Source organism: Nansenia antarctica (genome assembly GCF_963989245.1).
Source record: "Nansenia antarctica genome assembly, chromosome: 5".
Lineage (NCBI taxonomy): Eukaryota > Metazoa > Chordata > Actinopteri > Argentiniformes > Microstomatidae > Nansenia > Nansenia antarctica.
In genome coordinates this window covers 74,094,745-74,121,565 of record NC_137690.1, presented here as the reverse complement: position 1 = coordinate 74,121,565, position 26,821 = coordinate 74,094,745, and the positions used below count along the sequence as shown (strand labels likewise).

General features: G+C 49.6%; 1 protein-coding gene across 1 annotated transcript in view; it reads left to right on the top strand.

Moving 5' to 3' along the window:
* Window positions 1–227: 227 nt before the first annotated feature.
* The window catches only part of gon4la (gon-4 like a), a 31,705-nt gene continuing 5,111 nt past the window's right edge, over window positions 228–26,821 (top strand). Inside the window, 20 exon segments of the mRNA XM_080531961.1 lie at window positions 228–362; window positions 891–965; window positions 1,505–1,555; window positions 1,724–1,768; window positions 3,018–3,113; window positions 3,626–3,708; window positions 3,710–3,725; window positions 4,057–4,233; window positions 4,706–4,907; window positions 11,470–11,571; window positions 12,420–12,460; window positions 13,264–13,394; window positions 14,202–14,391; window positions 18,653–18,739; window positions 19,543–19,711; window positions 20,386–20,536; window positions 21,142–21,292; window positions 21,969–22,085; window positions 23,449–23,796; window positions 24,469–24,555. Of these exon segments, the coding sequence (XP_080388087.1) occupies window positions 921–965; window positions 1,505–1,555; window positions 1,724–1,768; window positions 3,018–3,113; window positions 3,626–3,708; window positions 3,710–3,725; window positions 4,057–4,233; window positions 4,706–4,907; window positions 11,470–11,571; window positions 12,420–12,460; window positions 13,264–13,394; window positions 14,202–14,391; window positions 18,653–18,739; window positions 19,543–19,711; window positions 20,386–20,536; window positions 21,142–21,292; window positions 21,969–22,085; window positions 23,449–23,796; window positions 24,469–24,555 (2,289 nt within the window). The 5' untranslated portion in view covers window positions 228–362; window positions 891–920.

Sequence of the window (26,821 nt, the reverse complement as noted above, 5' to 3'; positions counted from 1 at the left end):
CTACATATACATATATATACAGTCACAATATATATATTGGTACTGTATATATATATATGTTATATTTATATATATATATTTATATCTCCCAAACCACATCAAAGAATCCAGCCTTACCAAACCTTTTCTGTTTTCCTCTGTCTCTCTCAGACGCCAGGCCGCGGAGGGGGGGCCAGGGGGAGGGGAGGAGGAAGGGAGGGCTGAAGAGGAAGAGGAGGTCGGCGGAGGAGGAGGAGGGAGGGGAGGGGCAGAGTGAAGGGGCGGGGCCAGAGGTGGAGATTGACAGGGAGCTGGACCGCGAGCTGGAGAGCAAGTCCAGACAGCACAACCTCACCACCACCAATGTCCGCAACATCATCCACGTGAGTCTGGGGGAGGCCTGGGGAGGCTAGGGGAGGCTGGGAGAGGCTGGGGGAGGCCTGGGGGAGGCCAGGGGAGGCTTGGGGAGGCTAGGGGAGGCTGGGGGAGGCTGGGGGAGGACTGGAGAGGCCGGGGGAGGCCAGGGGAGGCTGGGGGAGGCCGGGGGAGGACGGGAGAGGCCGGGGGAGGCCAGGGGAGGCTGGGGGAGGCCGGGGGAGCCTGGGGAGGCTGGGGGAGGCCGGGGGAGCCTGGGGGAGGCTGGGGGAGGCCGGTGGAGGCCTGGGGAGACTGGGGAGGACGGGGGAGACTGGGGAGGCTGGGGGAGGTAGACATCGGATGAAATACCCTCCCTCAAATAAAAGCTGAGAATCTGTAATGTAATCTCATAGTAAGTTGTTTGATTTCAAATCCAGACTTTTGGAGTACAGCAGAGTCAGAAGAAGAAACAAACAGTGCTTCTCTGTGAGCAGGGAGGGCAGGGTGTTGATTGGCCCAGCTGAGTGTCACATGTCTGACCTCTGACCCCACAGGAAGTGATCACCAACGAGCACGTGGTGGCCATGATGAAGGCTGCCATCAACGAGACGCAGGCTGTCCCCGTGTTTGTGAGTGTCAGCGGAGGTTTAACAACCAGCACTACACACTACTACACACTACTACACACTACTACACAACTGACAGAGACAAGAGTTTAAATCCTTCATTTGGTCTCTCTTCCACCTCTCTCTCTGTCTGTCTCTATCTGCCTCTCTCTCTCTGTGTCACTCTCTCTCCCCTCTCTCTCTCTCTCTCTCTCTCTCCCTCTCTCTCTCTCTCTCTCTCTCTCTCTCTCTCTCTGTCTGTCTCTATCTGCCTCTCTCTCTCTGTCTGTCTCTCTCTGCCCCCCCTCTCTCTCTCTCTCTGTCCCTCTCTGTCTGTCTCTATCTGCCTCTCTCCCTCTCTCTCTCTCTCTCTCTCTCTCTCTCTCTCTCTCTCTCTCCCTCTCTGTCTGTCTCTATCTGCCTCTCTCTCTCTGTCTCTCTCCCTCTCTGTCTGTCTCTATCTGCCTCTCTCCCTCTCTCTCTCTCTCTCCCTCCCTCTCTCTCTCTCTCTCCTCTCTCTCTCTCTCTCTCTCTCTCTCTCTCTCTCTCTCTCTCTCTCTCAGGAGCCTAAGATGACACGTTCCAAGTTCAAGGAGGTGGTGGAGAAAGGAGTGGTGAGTTCTGTGTGTGTGTGTAGGTCAGTCAGTCGCTGAGGTGGTGTTGCTGTTCTGTTGTGTTTTGTTGTGTTGTCATGTCATGTCATGGTGATGTGTGTTGTCATGGTGATTGTGTCATTGACCCCTGACCCCAGCCTGTGTCCCCCCGTCCCCCGTCCCCCTCAGGTCATCCCAGCCTGGAGCATCAAGATGGTCAACCAGGTGGTCAAGGTACCGCACCTTCATCTTCATCATCATCATCACACTGTGTAGTCCTGTTGCTGTTATTGTTGTTGTTGTTGTTGTTGTTGTTGTTGTGGTGGTGGTGGTTGTTGTTGTGGTTGTTGTTGTTGTTGTTGTTGTTGTTGTGGTTGTTGGTGTGGTGGTTGTTGGTGTGGTGGTTGTTGTGGTTGTTGGTGTGGTGGTTGTTGTGGTTGTTGGTGTGGTGGTTGGTGTGGTGGTTGTTGGTGTGGTGTTTGTTGTTGTGGTGGTTGTTGGTGTGGTGGTTGTTGTTGTGGTTGTTGGTGTGGTTGTTGGTGTGGTGGTTGTTGTTGTGGTTGTTGTTGTGGTTGTTGTGGTGGTTGTTGGTGTGGTGGTTGTTGTGGTGATTGTTGTTGTTGTTGTGGTGGTTGTTGTTGTTGATGTTGGTGTGGTTGTTGTTGTGGTGGTTGTTGTTGTGGTTGTGTTGTTGTTGTGGTTGTGGTGATTGTTGTTGTTGTTGTGGTGGTTGTTGTTGTTGTGGTGGTTGTTGTTGTTGTGGTGGTTGTTGTTGGTGTGGTGGTTGTTGTGGTGGTTGTTGTTGTTGTTGTGGTTGTGTTGTTGTTGTGGTTGTGGTGGTTGTTGTTGTTGTTGTGGTGGTTGTTGGTGTGGTGGTTGTTGTTGTGGTTGTGGTGGTTGTTGGTGTGGTGGTTGTTGTTGTGGTTGTTGTGGTGATTGTTGTTGTTGTTGTGGTGGTTGTTGTTGTTGTTGTTGTTGTGGTTGTTGGTGTGGTGGTTGTGGTTGTGGTTGTTGTTGTGGTTGTTGGTGTTGTTGTTGGTGTGGTTGTTGTTGTGGTTGTTGGTGTTGTTGTTGTTGTTGTTGTGGTTGTTGGTGTGGTGGTTGTGGTGGTTGTTGTTGTTGTTGTTAGAAGAGTACAGGGGGGTATTCCATCAACATCGCTAAAAGAAAATCCAGGTTTAGTCTGACAAAGTCTCGCGAGGGTTCCTAAAAATATACAGGCATATTCCGATAAATCTCGCGAGAGTTATCAAAAATAAGCCAGGATTTTCCTTTAGCGACGTTGATGGAATACCCCCCAGGTCAGGGGAGGCCGGGGGAGGTAGGAATCGGAGGCCAGGCTCACTGTAATGCATGGAGCAGAATGAGGAACGGTGTCAGACACGTTCCATGCATCACAGTGAGGCTGTCCTCCGATTTCTACTTCCACCAGCCTCCCCTGGTCCAAACATCACCTGACTGTCTCTGCCATGTGACCCCTCAGGCCCCCCAGTTCGTGGACATCCCCCTGGAGGAGGAAGACTCCTCTGATGAAGAGTACCGCCCCGACGAAGACGACGAGGACGAGACCGCCGAAGACGTGAGAGACTAGCGTTTTATTATTTAAATACTAGTGTTTTATTATTTAAATACTAGTGTTTTATTATTTAAATACTAGCGTTTTATTATTTAAATACTAGCGTTTTATTATTTAAATACTAGCGTTTTATTATTTAAATACTAGTGTTTTATTATTTAAATACTAGTGTTTTATTATTTAAATACTAGTGTTTTATTATTTAAATACTAGTGTTTTATTATTTAAATACTAGTGTTTTATTATTTAAATACTAGTGTTTTATTATTTAAATACTAGTGTTTTATTACTAGTATTAATACTAGTGTTTTATTATTTAAATACTAGTGTTTTATTATTTAAATACTAGTGTTTTATTATTTAAATACTAGTGTTTTATTAGCGTTTTTATTAGTTTACAGACCGATGACCAATGTCATATCCTTGTTTATTGTGATGAAGCAACGTGTGTGTGTGTGTGTGTGTGTGTGTGTGTGTGTGTGTTTGTGTGTGTGTGTGTGTGTGTGTGTGTGCAGACCTTCCAGGAGAGTGACATGGAGAGCACGGCCTCGTCTCCCAGAGGGAGGGGGGGGGTCTTCCCCAGGGGGGACGAGGACAGGTTGCAGCCCCTTCCAGGTACACACACACACACACACGCACACACACACACACACACACACACATAGACCACACACACACACACCACACACACGCACACACCACACACCACACACACACACGCACACACACACACACACACACACGCACGCGCACGCACACACTCTCACACACACACACACACACACTCACACACACCACACCCACACACACACACACACACACCACACACACACACACACACACACATGGTTTGTAGGACATTCCTTTATCCTGTTAACTCCAACATACCCTGTCCCCTTACCTCCCTCCCCCCTCCCCCTCCCTCCTCCTCCCCCTCCCCCCGCAGAGCCACCGCAACAGAGCCAGACACCTGCGGGTAGCGGTGGTCCCCATGGGCCCCCCCCCGCCCCCCCAGCCCCCCGGCCCCCCCTCCAGGGCCCCCCCAGACTGCAGCTTCCTGGAGAAGCTCCACGCCGTGGAGGAAGAGCTGGCCATCGGCCCCGTCTGCCTGGAGCCCTACCAGGTAACCCCCCCCTAACCAGGTAACCCCCCCCCTACCAGGTAACCCCCCCCCCCCTACCAGGTAACCCCCCCTACCAGGTAACCCCCCCCTACCAGGTAACCCCCCCCCCCTACCCTAACCAGGTAACCCCCCCCCTCCCTAACCAGTTAACACCCCCCCAACCCTGACCCCTGACCCCCCCTGGAGCCCTACCAGGTAACCCCCCCAACCCTAACCCCCCCCCAACCCTGACCCCCCCGAAGGTTATTTAGTCTGAACGCTTCTACATTACTATGTCTCTATTGGCAACTTTCTATCCGACAACATTAAAATGACGTGTGGGGTTCCACAGGGATCAATCCTTGGCCCTCTGCAATTCAATCTCTACATGCTTCCATTAGGAATTAGGACACATCCTAAAAAAACAACAAACACCCCCCTCACAGTGGACAGTATGATGGCATTCTAACCCCCCCCCCCCTCCCTCTCTCAGCCCCCCCAGGCCCCCCCCCTGGACGGTGTCATGGCGTGCCGTACGCGTTCTAAGCGTCCCCTGAGGGATGTCCCCCTGGGCCGGCTGGAGGCGGAGCTTAGGTTCCCTGACATCACAGCCGACATGTATGACTCCGCCCCCGAGGACCGGGAGTGGACGCACTGGCTGCAGGGCCTGATGACCTCCGACACGGACAACGATGGTGAGGGTGGGGGGGGGGTGTGTGAGTGTGTGTGGCTGTGGGGATGTGTATGTGTGTTAGTCCGACAGAAAAAAAGAACACTCACCGTTCCCCTTTACTGTGGCCCCTATGACTTCTACTGCCCCCCTTGTACTGTCTCTCTGTTCTCCAGCAGTGTTTCCCCTACCATTGCCTCCCGCCCCCGCAAGAACATTTTTCAATGTCAATTCGTTTTTTTATTTTTATTTATTTTTATAATAATATTTTTCTCCCAGTTGTATATGGCCGAAATATGTTTATTATGTGGTCGAAATATGTTTATTCTGTGTCATTTGCCTAATTTATGTGCACCCTCATTTAATATGTTTCTCCTCTGTGTGTTTTGCTGCCACGCTTGTCCGCTTGTCTCCTCGTTTCACGAAGGGCGGGGCTCAGCTCCCTCCACACACACGCTCTGACGTGCTAATCTCAAACAAGCCATTCGTCTCTACTGTAAGTGCAAATAAAGGCCAACAATAATAGTTTTAGTAATGGATGGACGTAGACCCCAAACCTCTGACAAGCAGGCTAACTTCCCGCGTTTATTAAACGCACCCAACCCGAATCTGGCGATATGGACGATTTTAGACGCTTTTTAGGGGTGCTTGAGTATCCCTAAATTTTATCTCAGCACGACCTAAAAAAGAATAATCATTATTATTATCATTATTATTATTTTCTGAAATCATTCTAGCCCAATTACAGTCATGATGTTTCACACTCCGGACCAGTAGCCTACATACACGCACCTCGTTGGTCCGCAAGTAGTCTCGCGCTTCGCCCGGAGAATAATTTTAGCGCGCGAGTGTGTGTGAGAGAGGGAGAGAGGGAGGGAGAGAGAGAGAGAGAGAGAGAGAGAGAGAGAGAGAGAGAGAGAGAGAGGGGGGGAGAGAGAGAGGGAGAGAGAGAGAGGGAGAGAGAGAGAGGGGGGAGAGAGAGAGGGAGAGAGAGAGAGGGAGAGAGAGAGAGAGAGAGAGAGAGAGAGAGAGAGAGAGAGAGAGAGAGAGAGAGAGAGAGAGAGAAAACCAGGTGGAAACAGAGCTGCACTTCTTAACTACCTGCCAGCTGTACAAGGACATCAGGGACACATACTTCCCACTGATCACCAACATCCAGGGAGACTTTGAGGACTTGACCAATGTCGAAAGGCTACCATATCTGCTGGGTGAGGTACAGCAATGTGCAAACACAGCAGCAAGATTTGTTAGCTGCTGTGATAGAAAAAGGCAATCAAATGGGCTAAAACCACCATAAGAATTGAAACAAGTTTTATTTCATTTATTTATTCTAGTATGTAATCTATTTGTAATCTATTTATTTGTAATCTAGTATGTAATCTATTTATTTATTCTAGTATGTACATTACATTATTTTAGTTTTTGTTTTTTATCTTCACACTTCACATGCTTTGGCAATGTAAATGTATGTTTCCCATGCCAATAAAATTGAATAGAGAGAGAGAGAGAGAGAGAGAGGTGTCAGCAGATGAAAGTAAGCAAAGTAAGTAACCGTAGCAAATATAATTTCTGAATTTCTGACAGAAAACATTGGTTCAAATTGTTCGTTATTATTGTGACTTAACTAGAAAGTGTCTGATTGTAGTTCCATGGTGACTAGAAAGTGTCTAGTTCCATTGTGTGAATAGTGTTAACGAACTAGCAAGCTAGCTAGCTAGCTCAGAGGTGATTAGTAATAATAGATGGTAGTAGTAATAATACAATATGTCTTATTCTGCTAGAATTATGGTAATAAAATACAATAAAAAAGTGGATTGAAGCATTGGAACAAACCCTCACTCATTGGAAATGTCTGTTTTTCCATAGATGGACATAAGATTGTTTTTCAGGTGAGAGAGTCAAGTCAAAATGACATTATCTGACTGCATTGCCCACAGCAACCCAATATACAATTAGAATGATGGACGACCCCCTGCTGGCGGAAAAGCTGAACTCCTTCTACGCCCGGTTCGACGAGGGGCGAACGGAGGTAACCACAACACAAACACCACTCTCTCCAGCTCTCAGCAGCCTCACCCTCACAGAGCATGAAGTGAGACGGGTGCTGAAGGCGGTGGACCCCAGGAAAGCCTCAGGGCCGGATGGCGTCCTGGGACGGGTGCTGAGGGACTGCGCCGACCAGCTGGCCGGGGTTTTCACCAACATCTTCAACCAGTCCCTGTCCCAGGCCACCATCCCACCCTGCCTGAAAACCTCAACTATCATCCCAGTCCCGAAGAAAAGCACGGTGAGCTGCCTAAACGACTACCACCTCACACCAATCATCATGAAGTGCTTCGAGAAACAAGTCCGGGCCCACATAGTCACACGCCTCCCGCCCAACCTGGATCCATACCAGTTCGCCTACAGAGCCCACAGGTCCACAGAGGACGCCATCGCGACGACTCTCCACTCCACTCTATCCCACCTGGAGAGGGGAAACAGCTACGCGAGACTGCTCTTTGTGGACTTCAGCTCTGCCTTCAACACCATCCTTCCAGACAGGCTAGTGACCAAACTACTAGACCTGGGACTATCACACTCTATATGTGCATGGATCAAGGACTTCCTGTCTGACCGCCCCCAGAGGGTGCGGGTGGGCTCCCACACCTCCACAGCCCTCAGACTCAGCACTGGGTCCCCCCAGGGCTGCGTGCTAAGCCCCATCCTCTACAACCTCTACACCTACGACTTCACCCCCGTCCACCCCAGCAACTCCATCGTAAAGTTTGCAGACGACACCACCGTGGTGGGCTGCATCTCGGGGGGGGACGAGGCGGCGTACAGGGATGAGGTGGAGCAGCTGGGCAAGCTGTGCAAGGTTAACAACCTGCTGCTGAACCAGTCAAAGACCCAGGAAATCATTGTGGACTTCAGGAGGAAAAAATCTGAGGTCCAGCCCCTGCTCGTCGATGGAGGGAGCGTGGAGAGAGTCTCAACCCTCCGATTCCTGGGGGTGCACATACAGGATGACCTGTCCTGGAAGATCAACACAGCAGCAGCCATCATCAAGAAGGCACAACAGCGGCTCTACTTCCTGAGAGTCCTCAGGAAAGACCACATCGGACAGGAGATGCTGGTGACCTTCTACCGCTGCGCAGTGGAGAGCATCCTCGCCTACTGCATCTGCATGTGGTTCTCCAGCTGCACAGCCGCAGAGAGGAATGCGCTACAGAGAGTCGTGAGATCGGCCCAGAAGATCACCGGTGCCCCCCTCCCCTCTCTGGAAGAGCTGTACAACACACGCTGCCTCAGGAAGGCCTCCAAGATCTCCAGAGACCCATCCCACCCTGGGTACGAACACTTTGCTCGGCTGCCCTCGGACAGGCGGTTCAGGACCATGTTCGCAAGGACAAACAGACTGAAGCTCAGCTTCTACCCCAGGGCCATTCAGGCCCTGAACACAGCAAAGACCTAGGTTCTAGGCCCTGGACAATCTAGACAATTTGATGGCAGCTACTAGATTGAAATCAAGTGCAACACTGAAACACAACTGTGAACATTTCAAACCTGCAAACTGCGACACTTTAAATGAATGTGCAATAACACTATGTGCAATATGACAACCCTCGGGTACATAAGGTTCAGAGATAGGAAATGTTAGAATAGGTATAGCATAGCAGTGTTTCCTCCAGGAATTTTTTCAATGGTGGCGGCGATTTTTTTCGCGTGCACGCGCGCTCAAAACAACATTTTTTTTTTTTTTTTTTTGCCGAATCACAGCCAAAACTAGAGGATAGCCCAAAAAAAATAATAATGAATATACAGAATATAAACTTGTGACTGACAGTCACATACACACACACAAAGATCATCAGCTATAATATAATACGAAGTAGGCCTACATGAGCACAAAAGCGGCTAACGTTACTGATTAACTGTTTACTGTAGTGCAGAGAGATGGTAGTCGTAGGCGGCGTATCAAATGACAAAGCTAAACGTTTAATGAAGGACATGAACGATTGTCAACAACACACTCAAGCAGTAAATAGAACAGTCTAAACAACTTGGGTACTACGGACGGAACAATAGTCTCAACCTATAGTTCCGTGCGTGAATTATGTCAACCCACCACATTACAGAAGTAAAATCACAGTCAGATGGAGCATTCGGTAAACAGCTGAGTATCAGCTGAGTTAAAGAAAACAAACTCTTACCTTTGATGAGACCCACATGAGCCCTGTTTTCCCGTACTTCTCCCGTGTGTCTCTTATTGTCCAAATGTTCCCTGAATTTTAGCTGCATGTTTTTCCAGCATGTAATTCCGTTGTCAATAAAAAAATCGTCTCCCCTTCTTTTCCCCTTGACAATACTGTGTCGTTGCTAAAGTGACGGCACATAAGAATCGTTTTTTGACTTGCTAATGTCTGCTAACGTAGCACTTGAAACTGGCGCCGTTCTCTGGACTGCAGCTGCTCCCGCTTTAGCATTAGCATCCATCTTTTCTTCTCCCTTCTCACCGTCACGAGCTCAAATGACACTTGTCGGCCGATCTAACTCTTAACACTCACTTACAGGACTTCTGACACCATGTCGTGTTATTCTATTAAACATACACGTGAGTCCTTCTGTATTTCAATGTAAGTGTCTTTATTTTAACTCGCTCTGTAAGCTCTACAATACCGGTCTCTTGTTGTCTCGTCGTAACCTGCCCACCTGACCTGGGGGGTATTCCATCAACGTCGCTAAAGGAAAATCCTGGCTTATTTTTGATAACTCTCGCGAGACCTATCAGAATATGCCTGGATATTTTTAAGAACTCTCGCGAGATTTATCAGACTAAACCTGGATTTTCCCTTTAGCAATGTTGATGGAATACCCCCCTGATGTCACTACGGTGGCCTGTACACAATAACAATAATACCACAGTTCACATTTAGACCAATCAGGAGCCCTTGTGTCACGTCGTCAACTGAATGTCATTAATCTGATTTTGGATCAGCGGTTAGAGAGAGATGGGTGTGGATTTAGGTGCACTTTTAGTCAACATCCATTATAGCGCTGATCTAGGATCAGATATATTTTAATCAGCTAAAATGTTCAGATTTCTTTTTTTTTCTTTTTTTTGAGAACTTTTTTTTTTTTTTTTTTTTTTTGGGGACTGAATCAATTCGTGGCGGAGGAAATTCATTCGTGGCGGCCCGCCACCAATAAATGCATGTAGAGGAAACACTGCATAGCATAGAGTACAGCACAGTGTTTTATTTGCATAGTATAGTATAGTGGATAGTGTACATAGCCTTTATTTATGTAGACCAGCTCTTTTCCCTTCTTGTTTTTAGTTTTTTTTTTCCTAGCACCAGGGGAGCCCCCCCTCCCAAATTTCGTTGTTTGGTACCTGTACTATAGCAATGACAATAAAGACCATTCATTCATTCATTCATACATTCATACATTGATATGGATCAATTTATACCTCTTATTAGATTATACATATTCTGGTTGTTATGTTTGCCTTTCGGTGGACAGCAAAAGAGGGAGAGAGGAGGATAGAGAGAGAGAGCAGGATGGAGTCAGCACACCAAAGAGACAGCAAGAACCAGTTCAACCAGGTGAGAAAGTGGACAGGTAGTCAAGACCACAAGTAGCCTTGAGAACCTATGGTTCTGGTGCAGCACCCTCAGCACCCCCCTTCATTACTTGTAATAGGATGTCATAAACGTTTGACACACATGGCAATAAAAAAACATGAATCTTGAATTAGCAAAACATTTTTGCTATTTAAACATGTCAGCATGTCATCACTGACAGATGACAGGTAGATAATGAAAGGTAGTAAAAAAACTGGAAAATGATGTTGCCAGACTTTTTAACCAGACCCTGTCACATGTTTGTGTGTGATTGTAAGTGCAAAGAGGGAGAGAGGAGGATGGAGATGACACAGAGAGAGAGAGTGAGAGAGCAAGAGCAGGAAGAACCTGGTGAGAAAGCGGACAGATAGTGAAGTCAAGATTGTTATAGTGTCAAAACAGTAAAACAATTAATAAAAAATAAGTGATGGCTTTGTGGCTCAACAATAAAGTCTATAAATTATCATATTTGTTCTAGTCACATAATTGATATTATGATATTACAGAGATAACTTGTTCTGTTACTAAGAGCGGGGGTGAGGAGAAATTAACATTTCACAGCGGGGGGGGGGGGGGGGGTTGGAGGATCCATGCCACCCTCCCAAGGCAGCAAACCTAGGGGAAACACTGTCCAGTGTCTATATATTTTTTTTTAAAGTTTTCCTTCTATCACGGAGACTGCCAATGGCCCCTGGCCTGAGCTAGATTACTCTTCCTGCTACGACTGGTGGATTGATGGATCACTTGCTTAGTCAAATGTATTGATTGTAAGTCGCTTTGGAATATGGCGTCTGCTAAATGCCAAAAATGTAATGTAAAAATGTAAGCTACAAGTTCTAGCACTCTCTTTCAAACTTAATTTTTCTCTCTCTCTCTCTCTCCCCCCCTTCACCCTCCCTCCCTCTCCCCTCCCTCTCTCCACCCTCCCTCTCTCCCCCCCCTCCCTCTCTCCCCCCCTCCCTCCCTCCCTCCCTCCAGAAGAGGGGGATGATGAGGACGACCCGGAGTATAACTTCCTGGCGGAGACAGACGAGCCTGACGTAGAGGACTACCGCAACGACCGCGCCGTCCGCATCACCAGTCAGTTACCATGGAGACACCTTAGCCCCGCCCCCCTCGTTAAGAGGAGGAGGAGGAGGAGGTCAAACATACCAATCAAGCTCACCTGGCTAACCCTAACCTTCTTACTAACGACCACCTCTCTCCTCTCTGCCTCTCTTCTCTCTACCTCTCTCCTCTCTACCTCTCTCCTCTTTACCTCTCTTCTCTCTGCCTCTCTTCTCTCTACCTCTCTTCTCTCTGCCTCTCTTCTCTCTGCCTCTCTTCTCTCTGCCTCTCTTCTCTCTGCCTCTCTTCTCTCTACCTCTCTTCTCTCTGCCTCTCTTCTCTCTGCCTCTCTCCTCTCTACCTCTCTCCTCTCTACCTCTCTCCTCTTTACCTCTCTTCTCTCTGCCTCTCTTCTCTCTACCTCTCTTCTCTCTGCCTCTCTTCTCTCTGCCTCTCTTCTCTCTGCCTCTCTTCTCTCTACCTCTCTTCTCTCTACCTCTCTTCTCTCTGCCTCTCTCCTCTCTACCTCTCTCCTCTCTACCTCTCTTCTCTCTACCTCTCTCCTCTTTACCTCTCTTCTCTCTGCCTCTCTTCTCTCTACCTCTCTCCTCTCTACCTCTCTTCTCTCTACCTCTCTACCTCTCTTCTCTTTACCTCTCTCCTCTTTACCTCTCTTCTCTCTGCCTCTCTTCTCTCTACCTCTCTTCTCTCTGCCTCTCTTCTCTCTGCCTCTCTACCTCTCTTCTCTCTGCCTCTCTTCTCTCTACCTCTCTTCTCTCTACCTCTCTACCTCTCTTCTCTCTACCTCTCTCCTCTCTACCTCTCTCCTCTCTACCTCTCTTCTCTCTGCCTCTCTTCTCTCCTTCTTCTTTCACTCCCAGAAAAGGAGCGGAATCAGTTGATGGAGGAGCTGTTTGAGACGGTAAGACCTGGCCTCCCTTAATTATTATAATAATATCTTGGATTTCTACAGCGCCTTTCATAAAACCCAAGGACGCTTTACAATTCTAAAGGAAATGGTCAGACAGACAAAACAGAAAACAAACAAAACAGAAACAGAAACATTGACTAGGGGCCAAAGACCTTGGAGAACAGGTGGGTTTTAAGGGCTGATTTGAAGGAGTCCAGGGTGGGGGTGTTGCGGATCGCTATGGGGAGGGAATTCCAGAGGGTGGGTGTGGCCACGCTGAAGGCTCTGGCCCCAAAGGTCCGCTCCCTTCACCCTAACGTAGACGAGGGATGGTTCAGATTAACGTAGACGAGGGATGGGTCAGATTAACGTAGACTAGGGATGGGTCAGATTATTCGTTCCAGAGGGTCAACGCTGATTTTTTTTTACATTTGGACTGTTGACATTTTTCCCCCCCATTCAAATAAACGCGAATTATCGGACAGAAGTCATGTCGGTTCTGAGGCACTATTCGTTTTTTTTTATTAATCATCCACAGAAAACGTCTGACGTGTGTGTGTGTGTGTGTGTGTGTGTGTGTGTGTGTGTGTGTTAACCCTGTGTGTGTGTGTGTGTGTGTGTGTGCGTGTGCGTGTGCGTGTGTGTGTGTGTGTGTGTGTGTTAACCCTGTGTGTGTGTGTGTGTGTGTGTGTGTTAACCCTGTGTGTGTGTGTGTGTGTGTGTGTGTGTGTTAACCGTGTGTGTGTGTGTGTGTGTGTGTTAACCCTGTGTGTGTGTGTGTGTGTGTGTGTGTGTGTGTGTGTGTGTGTGTGTAGTTTCAGGATGAGCTGGGTGGGGACCAGCAGGAGGAAGATGGGCGTGAGGAAGAGGAGGAGAGGGAGGAGGAGGAGGAGCCTAACCCTGACCCCGCCCCCGGGAACACCCCCTCCACCACCCCTACCCTGCCGTCAGTACACACACACACACACAGTCACACACACAGACACACAGGAACGCTCTTTCACACACACACACACACACACACAGACACACAGGAACGCTCTTTCACACACACACACACACACAGACACACAGGAACGCTCTTTCACATTTGAATACTTTATTTGGTTCCACAAATTATATTACACAAACAGGGAATCAAATATTTCGGGGCTAAGCAGCACTGAACACTCAAGGGTACACATAACACCTCCTTCTCCACACACACACACACACACACACACACACATACACACACACACACACACACACACACACACACACACAGTCACACACACAGACACACAGTCACACACACACACACACACACACAGACACACAGGAACGCTCTTTCACACACACACACACACACACACACACACACACAGTCATACAGTCACACACACAGACACACAGGAACGCTCTTTCACACACACACACACACACACACACACAGTCACACACACAGGAACGCTCTTTCATACACACACACACACACACAGTCACACACACAGTCACACAGGAACGCTCTTTCATACACACACACACACACACACACAGTCACACACACAGTCACACAGACACACAGGAATGCTCTTTCACACACACACACGCACACACACAAGTACACACCAATAATAATATAAATAAATATAATAAACAATTATTATTATTCCTCTCTTCCAATAACTCTCATCTCCCCCCCCCCCCCCCCCCCCAGAGTGAAAGAGTCAGTGTGTGAGGGTTATATTAATATTCTCCCCCCCCCCCCCAGGGTGAAGGCCCCCCCCTGCCCCCCCCCTCTGGGCTCCTACAGGACAGTGAAGGAGCAGCTGGCGGCTCTGCGGGGGCGGAGAGCCCTGGGGCTGCTGCCCCCCCGCGCCCCCCCTCCCCCGCCCCCGCGACCCTTCACCCCCTCCCTCAGCGCCCGCCAGAGGACGCAGCTGCAACAGCAGGTCCAACAGGTCTGGAGGCCCAACACACACACACACACACACACACATCCACACACATCCACATCCACAAACAAACACACTCACACTAACACACACACACTAACACACACACACACACACACACACACACGAACACACACACGCACACACACACACACACACACACACACTCTCTAAGCTGAGGTGTCTGTGTCTAAATCAGATGTCAGTTAAATGGTTTGAATCATACTTAACTGACAGATCTCAGATGTTGTGACGTGGGGTGCCCCAGGGGTGCATTCTGGGTCCATTACTGTTTCTGATTTATGTCAGTGACATGCCGACAGTTGTAGGGTGCAAACCTCTGCTACATGCAGATGATTCAGTTCTCTGGTGTCAGGAAAGGACCCAGAGGGGATAGAGGCCTTGAGCAGGGAGCCTGCATTGGTAAGGGAGGGGTTCACTGACAATAAACTGTCATCACATCTCTGTAAAACCCAACTGTTTTATTTGGGTCAAATCAAAAGCTAAAACAAGTTGATAGGATCAGAGTAACTTGTGCCGGAGACGTCACTGAGTCCAGCTCAAGTCTTACTTATCTCAGACTAACACTGGGCCAATCTCTTTCTCTTCAGTCGTCTTTATTGCAGAAAGAGTTCTTGCAAAGAGTGCAAACAGGCTAACGTTTCTGTACCAGCCTGGTTTATCAGTAGTGGTCTATCAGCCTACCCATGTTCAGCCTGGTTTATCAGTAGTGGTCTATCAGCCTACCCATGTTCAGCCTGGTTTATCAGCAGTGGTCTATCAGCCATGTTCAGCCTGGTTTATCAGTAGTGGTCTATCAGCCATGTTCATTCAAACCTTTATTTAAACTCGAGTGAATAAAAGAGAACCAACAATATAAGTCATAAACAGAATAGTAATTAAACCAAAATATAAAACAAACAAAAAACATTACTAAGAAATGTACAACATAATTTAAAAACAGTTACAAGAAGTGACACAGAGGGGAAAAACCAAGTTCTTAAAATCATTGAGTGATGGGAGAGTGTCCAGTTTCAGAGAATTCTGAATAGAGTTCCAAGTATTAGCAGCATCATAAGAGTAGGCTGTCCTACCCAGCTTAGTAGACATTTGAGGGACCGGACCGTACAAACCAACCACTCGCTGGAGCGTGTTTGATAGGAAGAAACATTCCAGTCCAACAGGGAAGTGATATAGGGGGGGAGTTTGCCTGAAATCCCCTTAAATATGAATTGATACCAGTGATAATCTCGGCGGGCTGCGAGAGATGTCCAGCCAACCTTATCGTATAAGACACAGTGGTGAGTGTTATATTTGTCTTGAGTGATGAATCTGAGTGCAAAGTGGTATACCGAATCCAGAGCCTTTAAGGTAGTGACAGCCGCGTGACGATAGATCACGTCTCCACAGTCCAGTACAGACATAAAAACAGATTCAATTACTCTCTTTCTACAGCTCGGCGGGAAGTTACTGCGATTTCTGTAGAGAAAGACAATCTTCTGACGTAGTTTGGAGGACAAGATATCAACATGATGTTTAAAAGTAAATTTTTCATCAATCCATAAACCAAGGTACTTATACTCCTTGACTCGCTCTAGTATGGAGCCATTTGATAAGGACATTTGGAAGCTATTAACATCGATATTTCTAGACTTAGTAAAAAACATGACTTTTGTTTTGCTAGCATTAAAAACCAATTTAAGTTCTTTAAACGCCCTTTGAAGATGATCAAAAGCTTGTTGCAATTTCAGATTAGCTGACTCAAGAGAATCCGCAGTACAATAGATTATCGTATCATCAGCGTAAAGGTGAGCCTTACATGAGTCGTCCGACTCCAGAGCAGTTAAAATATTGTTAATATAGATTGTAAAGAGAACCGGACCCAATATTGAACCCTGCGGAACACCCTTAGTAAGGGGCAGGAACTCAGACCGGACAGTACCAACACTTACACACTGGCGCCTATCAGAAAAGTAATTAAGGAAAAAGTTGAGAGAAGTGTTATCCAAGACTAAGCTAGCTAGACAATGCAGAAGTAGAGAATGATCTACTGTATCAAAGGCCTTAGACAGGTCAATGAACAGGGCTGCACAGTGTTTTTCCTGGTCCAACGCTGTAACAATATCATTTACAACCAGAGTGGCAGCTGAGATTGTACTATGCTGGGCCCTGAAACCTGATTGAAATGGACTGAGCACAGAGAAGGTAGAAAGAAAGGATTTCACTTGGACTAATGACTCCAGCACTTTTGCTAAACAACATAAACGAGAGATTGGTCTGTAATTGTCCACATTATCCCTGTCACCTCCTTTGTGTAATGGCATCACCCTAGCGGACTTCCACTCAAGGGGGAGTTTCCCTTCAGAAACAGTGAGGTTTAAAATGTAAGTCAACTGTTCAACTATAACTGGGGCAGCTAATTTAATGAGGAAGGCCTCTAGGTCATCCTCACCAGTAGTACACTTCCGGTTAATAGACTGAAGTGCCCCAAGAACTTCCTCGTGCGTAAACAGAAGAAAAGAAAAGTTTTAGCGGGGAGAGGCTGTAGATGGTTTAAACACTGAAGAGTGGGTAGCAACTGTTACAGCAGGATTGGATCCAGTATTAATCCTGTCGAACAGATGTCCTGCCTCAGCCTGTTAAAAGCCAGACAGATTTAATTCTGATCAAAGATCTCGTTATTTTCCATTTTAATTCGCGCGGGAAGGGAGTTGGAGAATTGTTTCTTGTTTATGTTTACTGCTTTCCAAAATTTAGAGGGATTAGAATGTGCGTTTGTAACTAGATCTAGGAAATAATCAGATTTTGCCTTTCTTACAGCGCTAGTGCATCTGTTCCTGATTTGCCTGAATGTAGTCCAATGAAGAGGGTCTCCCGATCGCCTAGCGCGGGCCCTAAGCAACAAAGATAATTCTGAGCTAAACCAAGGGGTAACTCTATCCTTAATGCGAATCATCTTAAGTGGTGCATGTCTATTAACCACTGTGTTAAAACAATCGATAAATGAATGTAAGGCTACCTGAGCGTCAGATTCAGTTAAGGCAATTGGGTGTAAAGTTCCTTCCAGATCATCTAAAAAAGCTTGAGCATCAGACAGTCTGAAGTTTCTCCTCAGTACAGCGAGAGGCTTAGATTAAGCAACTTTCATATTTCTTATACATGCAATAGGACAATGGTCACTGATTCCCAGATCGAAAACACCACAGGCAGAAATCCTGTCCGGTTTATTAGAACAAATTAAGTCAATGAGTGTGGATTTGGAATAGTTTTTGGGGTTAGGTCTAGTAGGTTCTGCGACTAGCTGGGATAAGCCCAGGTTCCCAAAGACTTCCTTGAGTCCTTGAGAGTTATCACTCAACCAGTCAAGGTTCAGATCACCCAGCACAAGCAATTCAAAATCAGAGTAAGCAGAGAGCAATTCAGCAAGACTATTAAGAGAGTCAGTATTTGCCGAGGGGGGTCTATAAACACCAGCAACATAAATTGAGCTATTGGAGCCCAGGACAACCTTCAAAACAAGTAACTCAAAAGACTTTGGAAGAGTAACTGACTTGATTAGTGAAACAGCAAACCTTGATTTGACATATATGGCGACACCCCCTCCTCTTCCAATTCTGTCAGCCCTAAACAAATTAAAATGTTGCAGTTCCACAGCTGATTTCAGATATAACCACAATGTCAGGGTTTGCTTCAGTAACAAGTATTCTCAGGTGGTCCATTTTATCATGCTGAAGAAGGCTTCTAGCATTTAAATGTATCAGCCCCAACCCTTTCCTATCCTTAAGGGATTGGGGGTTATTGAGAGGGGCAGAGGGGGGGTCTGACTCATGAGAAGTCTGAGAGGGCTGAAGAGGAATTGTAGGTAGGCAAGAATTTCCAGCAGCACGGTTAGGATAGTGGTGGGGGTGTCTCACTTTAATTCGGGAGGGAATTAATGAAGGAGTCAATAGCGATAGCGGGGGTGGGACTGCAGTAGTGTAATAAGAACTACTTAACTGCCCAAGCCTAGTCTGAGGGGAGGGTTGGGGGGGATAACATAACTGTGGAGATTTAGGGCTTGGACATGGAGAGCCTGGTTTATCAGTAGTGGTCTATCAGCCGTGTTCAGCCTGGTTTATCAGTAGTGGTCTATCAGCCGAGCTAAAACACAAGTTACAAGGGACCGCTCCAGCTTACCTAATTTACCCTGCTGATAACTCACTACTTGGTGTGTGTGTGTGCGTGTGTGTGTGTGTGTGTGTGTGTGTGTGTGTGTGTGTGTGCGTAGCATGTGCAGCTCCTGACCCAGGTCCACATGCTGAGCGGTCCGGTACCAGAACTACAGGGAGAGGCCAACACCACGCAGCAGTTCCTGGTAACACACACACACACACACACACACACACACACACACACACACACACACACACACACACACACACATGCCTGGTAGCAGCCTGCCACAGCCTAAGGAGCAGGTGGTGTAGACCCTGATGTGAACATGACTGGCTGGTGCTATTAAGCGTTCAGGCAGAGGTTGTACATTGTTTCCCTTTTTTAAAATATTTGTTTTATTGTATTTTATCTTTACTTTTTTTTTTTTTTTTTTTTTTTTTTTTTCCAGATTTTTTAGCCCTTTTTCACCCAATTTGGTAGCCAATTGAACCCAACCTAGCATCCAATTATCCCCTGCCTATTGCATAGGATCCGCCGCACGACCCCGTGGCCGGCAGTCCCAGAAGAGGCCGCCAGGCAGACTAGCTGACTGGCTCCTCGAGCCCAGCACCGTTATTCCGGCACCCAGGGGGCGGTGTTGCGCGACGGATCCTTGTCCAGAAATACTCCTATACCGCCCTCGGAAGCGGCCGCCCAATATGCCGCTTCCCGTGTGCCTCGGCCATATCTGGATCTGGCGAGCCGGGATACGAACCCCGGCCCCGGTGGGCAGCATGCACTAGTGGCCAGTGCGTAGACCGCTACACCACCGCGGGGCTTACCTTTTCTTTTTACTGTTCTCCCCTGCTTTTATATTCATTTTATGCTTGTATATGTTTTTATATTCACTTTATGTTCTTATTCCTGTTGTAAAGCACTTTGAGCTGCATTTCTTCTATGAAAGGTGCTGTATAAATAAAGCTTTACGTACTTACTATCCATCTCCATCTCTCCCTCCCCCAGGGTGAGCTGGCGGTGTTTGTCCAGCGGGGGGAGCTGTCCCGGGGGTCAGGGTACCACAGCGTGTTCAGAGCCTCCAACCTGCAGGGGGCGCTCTCTCTGCTGCAGGACCTGCAGCTGGACCCCCCCTGCCCCCCCCAGCCCCCCGCCCAGCCACGCCAGGCCAGACGAGGTGAGGGGGGGGGGGGGGGGGGGGGTCTGTGTGTCGGGGTGTGGGGAGTGTGTGTGTGGGGGGGGGGGGGTGGGTGGGTGGGTGGGTGTGTGTGTGGGGAGTGTGTGTGTGTGTGTGTGTGGGGGGGGGGGGGTGGGTGGGTGGGTGTCTGTGTGGGTGTGTGTGTGTGTATGTGTGTGTGGGGGTGTGGGGATGTGTGTGTGTGTGTGGGTGGGTGTGTGTGGGTGTGGGTGTGTGTGTGTGTGTGTGGGTGGGTGTGTGGGTGGGTGTGGGGGGGGGGGTGTGTGGTTGGGTGTGTGTGGGGGTGTGGGGATGTGTGTGTCGGGGTGTGTGTGTGTGTGTGGGTGGGTGGGTGGGTGGGTGGGTGTGGGTGTGTGTGTGTGTGTGTGTGGGTGTGGGTGTGGGTGGGTGTGTGGGTGGGGGTGGGGGGTGGGGGGTGTGTGTGTGTGGGTGTGGGGTGTGTGTGTGTGTGTGTGTGTTGGTGTGTGTGACCCAAAAACCGAGGTTCATACCGAACCGTGGGCCAACTGAACCATTGCACCTCTAGTGTGGGGGTGTGTGTGTGTGTGTGTGTCTTCATTCATTGTGATAAAATGTTCATTAGCTGTGTCTGTGTGTGTGTGTGTCTGTGTCTCTGTGTGTGTCTCTCTCTGTGTCTCTCCGTGTCTCTCCAGTGCGTAGGCACCCTTCCCTGCCCCCCCCCCTGGCCTGGCTGCTGGCCACGCGGCCGGTGTTCCTGTACCCCGCCCTGCTGCCCCTGGTCAGCCTGGACCCCGCCCTGCACTCCCTCCACTCCACCTGCATCTTCACCGCAGGGGAGGACTGGTAAGAACTTTTAATAATAACTACACAGGGTGTGCTTGCCCCCCCTCCCCGGGCCACTCCACTGCATCCCCCGGCGAAGACCGCGTTTCTCTACCTCACCCAGTGGCCAAGCTAACTAGCACTAGCTGACTAGCTAACTAGCTAACACCCCTGCACCCCCCGGCGAAGACCGCGTGTCTTTACGTCACCCAGAGGCCGAGCTGTGGCGGTTTTAATATTGCCCCATTCATTGTCTATGGGATTTTTTGTCCGCGAAACAGGGCATTGTGGGTAAACCGTATGTAAACCGGATAATTCCCTGTGTGTGTGTGTGTGTCTGTGTGTGAGTGTGTGTGTGTGTGTGTGTGTGTCTCTCTGTGTGTGTGTGTGTGTGTGTGTGTGTGTGTGTGTGTGTGTGTGTGTCTCTGTGTGTGTGTGCGTGTGTGTGTGTGTGTGTGTGTGTGTGTGTGTGTGTGTTTGTCTCTGTCTCTCTTCTCTCTGTGTGTGTGTGTCTGTGTCTCTGTGTGTGTCTGTGTGTGTGTGTGTGTGTGTGTCTCTGTGTGTGTGTGTGTGTGTGTGTGTGTGTGTGTGTGTGTGTGTGTGTGTGTGTGTGTGTGTGTGTGCAGCCTGGTGGCCCTGGGCCTCAGTGTGTTGGAGGAGACGTCCAGACCGCTGGACCTGCTGGTCCGCTACCTGCTGAGGGCCAAGAGGCCCGGCCAGGTCAAAGACCACGTCCTGGAACGCTGCAAGGCCAGCCTACCTGGCAACCCCATCAAGGTACGCTGTAAACCCAGCCAACCTGGCAACCCCATCAAGGTACACACACACCCTGCCAACCTGGCAACCCCATCAAGGTACGCACACACCCTGCCAACCTGGTAACCCCATCAAGGTACGCTGTAAACTCAGCCAACCTGGCAACCCCATCAAGGAACACACTCACCCTGCCAACCTGGCAACCCCATCAAGGTACACACTCACCCTGCCAACCTGGCAACCCCATCAAGGTACGCTGTAAACCCTGCCAACCTGGCAACCCCATCAAGGTACACACACACACCCAGCCAACCTGGCAACCCCATCAAGGTACGCACACACCCAGCCAACCTGGCAACCCCATCAAGGTACACACTCACCCTGCCAACCTGGCAACCCCATCAAGGTACACACACACACACCCAGCCAACCTGGCAACCCCATCAAGGTACACACTCACCCTGACAACCTGGCAACCCCATCAAGGTACACACTCACACCCTGCCAACCTGGCAACCCCATCAAGGTACGCACACACCCTGCCAACCTGGCAACCCCATCAAGGTACACACACACAGAGACAGAGACACATAGACATACACACACACACACACACACACACACATGCACATATAGACACACACACACACACACTAGGGATGTGCATAACACATGTTTTTCATATCACATCCTCCAGGCCTACCGTCTCCACAAGTTTCTGCAGCCGATGCCCCTGGCCTGTGGCAGGGTGCAGGAGGGCGACCAGCGCCCCCCGGTGGAGAGAGAGGAGAAGGACATGCCCCAGTGGCTGAAGGTAGGTACTGCACCTCCACCACCCGGCCTGGGTAGAACTAGCCATTTAGCCATTTAGCCATTTAGCAGACATTACAAAGCGATTTACAATTACAGATTATTACAGATTATTAGACAGTCTCCCTGGAGTAACTGAGGGTTAGACAGTCTCCCTGGAGGAACTGAGGGTTAGACAGTCTCCCTGGAGTAACTGAGGGTGAGACAGTCTCCCTGGAGTAACTGAGGGTGAGACAGTCTCCCTGGAGTAACTGAGAGTTAGACAGTCTCCCTGGAGTAACTGAGGGTTAGACAGTCTCCCTGGAGTCACTGAGGGTTAGACAGTCTCCCTGGAGGAACTGAGGGTTAGACAGTCTCCCTGGAGGAACTGAGGGTTAGACAGTCTCCCTGGAGTAATTTAGGGTTAGACAGTCTCCCTGGAGTAACTGAGGGTTAGACAGTCTCCCTGGAGTAACTGAGGGTTAGACAGTCTCCCTGGAGTAACTGAGGGTTAGACAGTCTCCCTGGAGGAACTGAGGGTTAGACAGTCTCCCTGGAGGAACTGAGGGTTAGACAGTCTCCCTGGAGGAACTGAGGGTTAGACAGTCTCCCTGGAGGAACTGAGGGTTAGACAGTCTCCCTGGAGTAACTGAGGGTTAGACAGTCTCCCTGGAGTAACTGAGGGTTAGACAGTCTCCCTGGAGGAACTGAGGGTTAGACAGTCTCCCTGGAGGAACTGAGGGTTAGACAGTCTCCCTGGAGGAACTGAGGGTTAGACAGTCTCCCTGGAGTAATTTAGGGTTAGACAGTCTCCCTGGAGTAACTGAGGGTTAGACAGTCTCCCTGGAGGAACTGAGGGTTAGACAGTCTCCCTGGAGTAACTGAGGGTTAGACAGTCTCCCTGGAGTAACTGAGGGTTAGACAGTCTCCCTGGAGGAACTGAGGGTTAGACAGTCTCCCTGGAGGAACTGAGGGTTAGACAGTCTCCCTGGAGGAACTGAGGGTTAGACAGTCTCCCTGGAGTAACTGAGGGTTAGACAGTCTCCCTGGTGTAACTGAGGGTTAGACAGTCTCCCTGGAGTAACTGAGGGTGAGACAGTCTCCCTGGAGTAACTGATGGTTAGACAGTCTCCCTGGAGTAACTGAGGGTTAGACAGTCTCCCTGGAGTAACTGAGGGTTAGACAGTCTCCCTGGTGTAAGTTGTACCTCGTTGTAAAGGTGACTAATCAGGCTTTCCAACCATATAAAACACAATACCAACTGGTATTATTAAAGGGGAGGAATAATCGACCGAAATAACGTTTCCGAACTTTTAGATGTTTAGTAAGTTTAGATGGAGGTTTTCAAAAACGTATCTAACCGCTTGTCTCTCTTCTTCTTCTTCCAGAATAGTCTTCCCTTCATCTACGAAGCCATACAGGAAGTCAACGCCCCTCCTCCGGCCCCCCCGCCCGCCACCACCAAGCCCCCGCCCCCGCCCCCCTGTCAATCAAACAAAGCCCCTCCCCGCTCCAGACGCGCCCCGCCTCCCTACAGCTTCCCCTCGGGCGGCCTCTACCCCCCCCGCCTCCCCGCGGGCCTCTCCTTCCAGCGCTGCGGCTTCAGGCGCCTCCTGACCCCCGCCCCCCCGCCCCCGCCGCCACGACCCCCCCCCTGCGACCTCTCCCTGTCCCTGGCCGTGTCCCACAGCAGCAGCGCCGCCACCCGCAGGCCCGGAGGAGGAACTGGAGGAACCGCACGCTCGGAAAACGATACGTCACACGAGACGCGTGCGCTTATCCAGCGGTGCATGGCCAACCACAGACTGCAGCCCCCCAGCGAGCCTATCGCCTCGTCCAAACCTCCTCCTCTTCCTTCTGCTCCTCCTTCTGCTCCTCCTCCTCCTCTTCCTCGACATCGTCCAAATCGTCCCCGAAAAAACCCTCCTCGTCCCAAGCCTTCCCAGCGGCCCCTCCAGGTCATCCTCAACCTGCCCGGTCCTGCTGCGACGCCATTGGCTCTCTCGTCGTCAGACTCCGCCCCATCGCTTAAAGACCTCGTCGCTCAGCGGTTCACCAGCACCTTGGCCAACCTCCGCAGGCGCAGACCCTCCCCCCGCGCGCTGGCGCCCCCCCCTCCCTGCAGAGAGACCCTCCACCTGCCCCCCCCTCCTGAGGGTCTTCCCCAGGCTGCAGGGACAGCAGAGGAGGAGGAGGAGGAGGAGGAAGAGGAGGAGGGTGGAGGAGAGAAAGAGGAGGAGGAGGAGGAGGATGAGGAGGATGGTGGTGATTTGGGGATGCCCCACCTGGCCTTGTCTGAGTCATCTGCCAGCCCACAGGCTAGTGACACCATGGACCCCCCCTCTGAGGGCTGGGGGGAGGCAGACATGGAGGACGGAGGGGGGGGGGGAGAGAGGACACACGGAGGAGGAGAAGAGAGAGGGATGGAGGAGGAGGAGGAGCAGGTGATGACCCCAGCCTCTCTGGAGTCCACCTTGTCTGTGCCAGAGCTGCAGGTGGGGCTGTGTGGGGCTGTGTGGTGATGTTGTGTTGATGTTGTGATACTGTGTATGCAAAGCACAGTCCGATTTAGTCTTTGTTAAATGAGGTGCTCTATTTAACCTGAACAGGTAGGCGGTCTTCCTGCTCGGCTGGTGGCGGGGCTGTGAACAGGGACCAGGGTTTCCGTTAGAAAAATTTGGTGTCAACGTGTCCGGGAAGATTTCAATGTGTCGGACAAACGGGAGAAATTCCGGTCATCATATTAGAATATAATATAGGTGTTTGTCGCGGTGATTAGCTGTTGTGTAGCCTATATAGGCCTATGCCATTTAATGTCTATTTCTCATCCGATACGATTAGATCGCGAACTATATTATAGGCTTTCATGATTCGCATGCGCTACTATGGCATAATATGTCCAGGGCTGCACGCGCCACACTGGGCAGCCTAGTCACCTTTGCTACTTTGAATTACGACTGTAGGCTACTTTAAGATGTTTATTTCAATTGCATTAATGGGATTTGAGTATGTAATTTTAAGTATGCCTAGTTTAGCTTTTGATGGCTATTTGAACGGACTGCATCGATCGATCAATGAACTCCTCGTCCCAAGCCTTCCCAGCGGAAGTTAACTGAACTTCCCACATTACGTTAACTGTGTTAAATAGTTTCACGACAGTAATGTAAGTTTTTTATATTCTCTTTCCAGTTCTACCCTTTTTATCAATAAAACAACGTCATTTCTATAACCACGTCTCGCTGATTGGGAAGGCATTAAGTCTAGCTGCCTGTCAAATCACACTTACTCGGACTCGGGAGTATGAGAATGGGGAGGATGTATCGGGGGGATACACACCCGTGGACTATTTCACCTTAGTGGCACAAATTAAACTCTAACACTATAGATAGACTAAATTGAACTAAAATGATGGACACCGACTGAATAACTGAGTGGGGGGAAGACAGGTCTCAAATGTGGAACAATTATAACATTTAATACATAAAGATAAAACATACACAAATATATAACATTGATATCCCTAAACTCAAATGTAGTGTGGTATTGTCAACCTAATCTAATCAATCCTAATCTAATGGTGGGGATGTTATACTCTGAATCTCCCGACTTAGGGCTGGAACGGGCACGGCAGGCTCAATCAATGAACGGGGTGGAGATGGCTAGCGTCCTTTACTAGCCGCATCTCACGGCCCTCGGTGGTCATTCACTGTGCTCTAGCACATCCAAAACACGCAGAACAATAACCTTGACTCCGGTCACTGCAGTGGTTTTATTTAGACTAGATCAAACTCAATTAACTGACTAAACTACTCGCGCCGTTGAGAGACAGGGTTGCCAGATGGGGCGGGTTACCGCCGAATGGGCTACTGGGTTTAGCGGTTATTTTCACCGGACATTTTGACCGAAGAGGTTTAAATATGTCGGACTTCAACAGATTATATCGGACAAAGACCGGTAATTACCGGTTAACGGAAACCCTGACAGGGACGTCTCCCTGACACTCCCTGCAGCTAACCTTCTTCAGGAGTCGCTAGCTAGCTCCCCATGCCTTGTCTCGCCTTCTCAGCCAGAGCCAAAAGCTTGCCTTTCTCCCTGCCTCCCCCGATATCCCTGGTTGCCTTGTCCTGTCTGGCACAGACGTAGCCCTAGGTCCCTTAGCTGCAGACGCGTTGTTGAGTCTCCAACAAAGCCTCTGGCGCCCACTTCCACCTTCCCTGCACTCTGCGACCAGATCAGCATATTTTGCCCCCTCTTCCTTTCGTGGGCTGCCTCCCACCCCTCTTCCCAAGACACTGTGAGCTCGACCAGCAATGCTGATTTTCCGTCTGAGGTCCACCGAACCATGTCTGGCTGCAGTGGTGCTGCAGATCTCCCCGGGAAAATGGAGCTGCCTGCCCAGGTCCACCCCCATCTGCCACTCCAGCCCTGGTGTCAGGAGCTTGGCTGCTGGTCTCTTGCTGGTATTGGCTGCAGGCTCCCCCTGCCAGAGGAAGTGGACCTGCTGTGGACTCTCGATGTTCGCCTCTTGCCGTCTTTTCTCCACCAGCTCCGCCTGCTTCCTGAGCACCTGGCCGTGCCGCCATCTGAATCGGCCCTGTGTCCAGTGCAGTTTTTTGCAACCTGACAAACTGTGCTGGAGGGAGGCGTTGATGGTCCTGCAGAGGTTCCTCTAGCTCTTCTTTGGAGACCTCCAGCGTTCCACTGGTTTTATGGAAAGTCCTCTGGGTTGAGATAAGGGGAAGGGGCTTGCTAACCTATGGA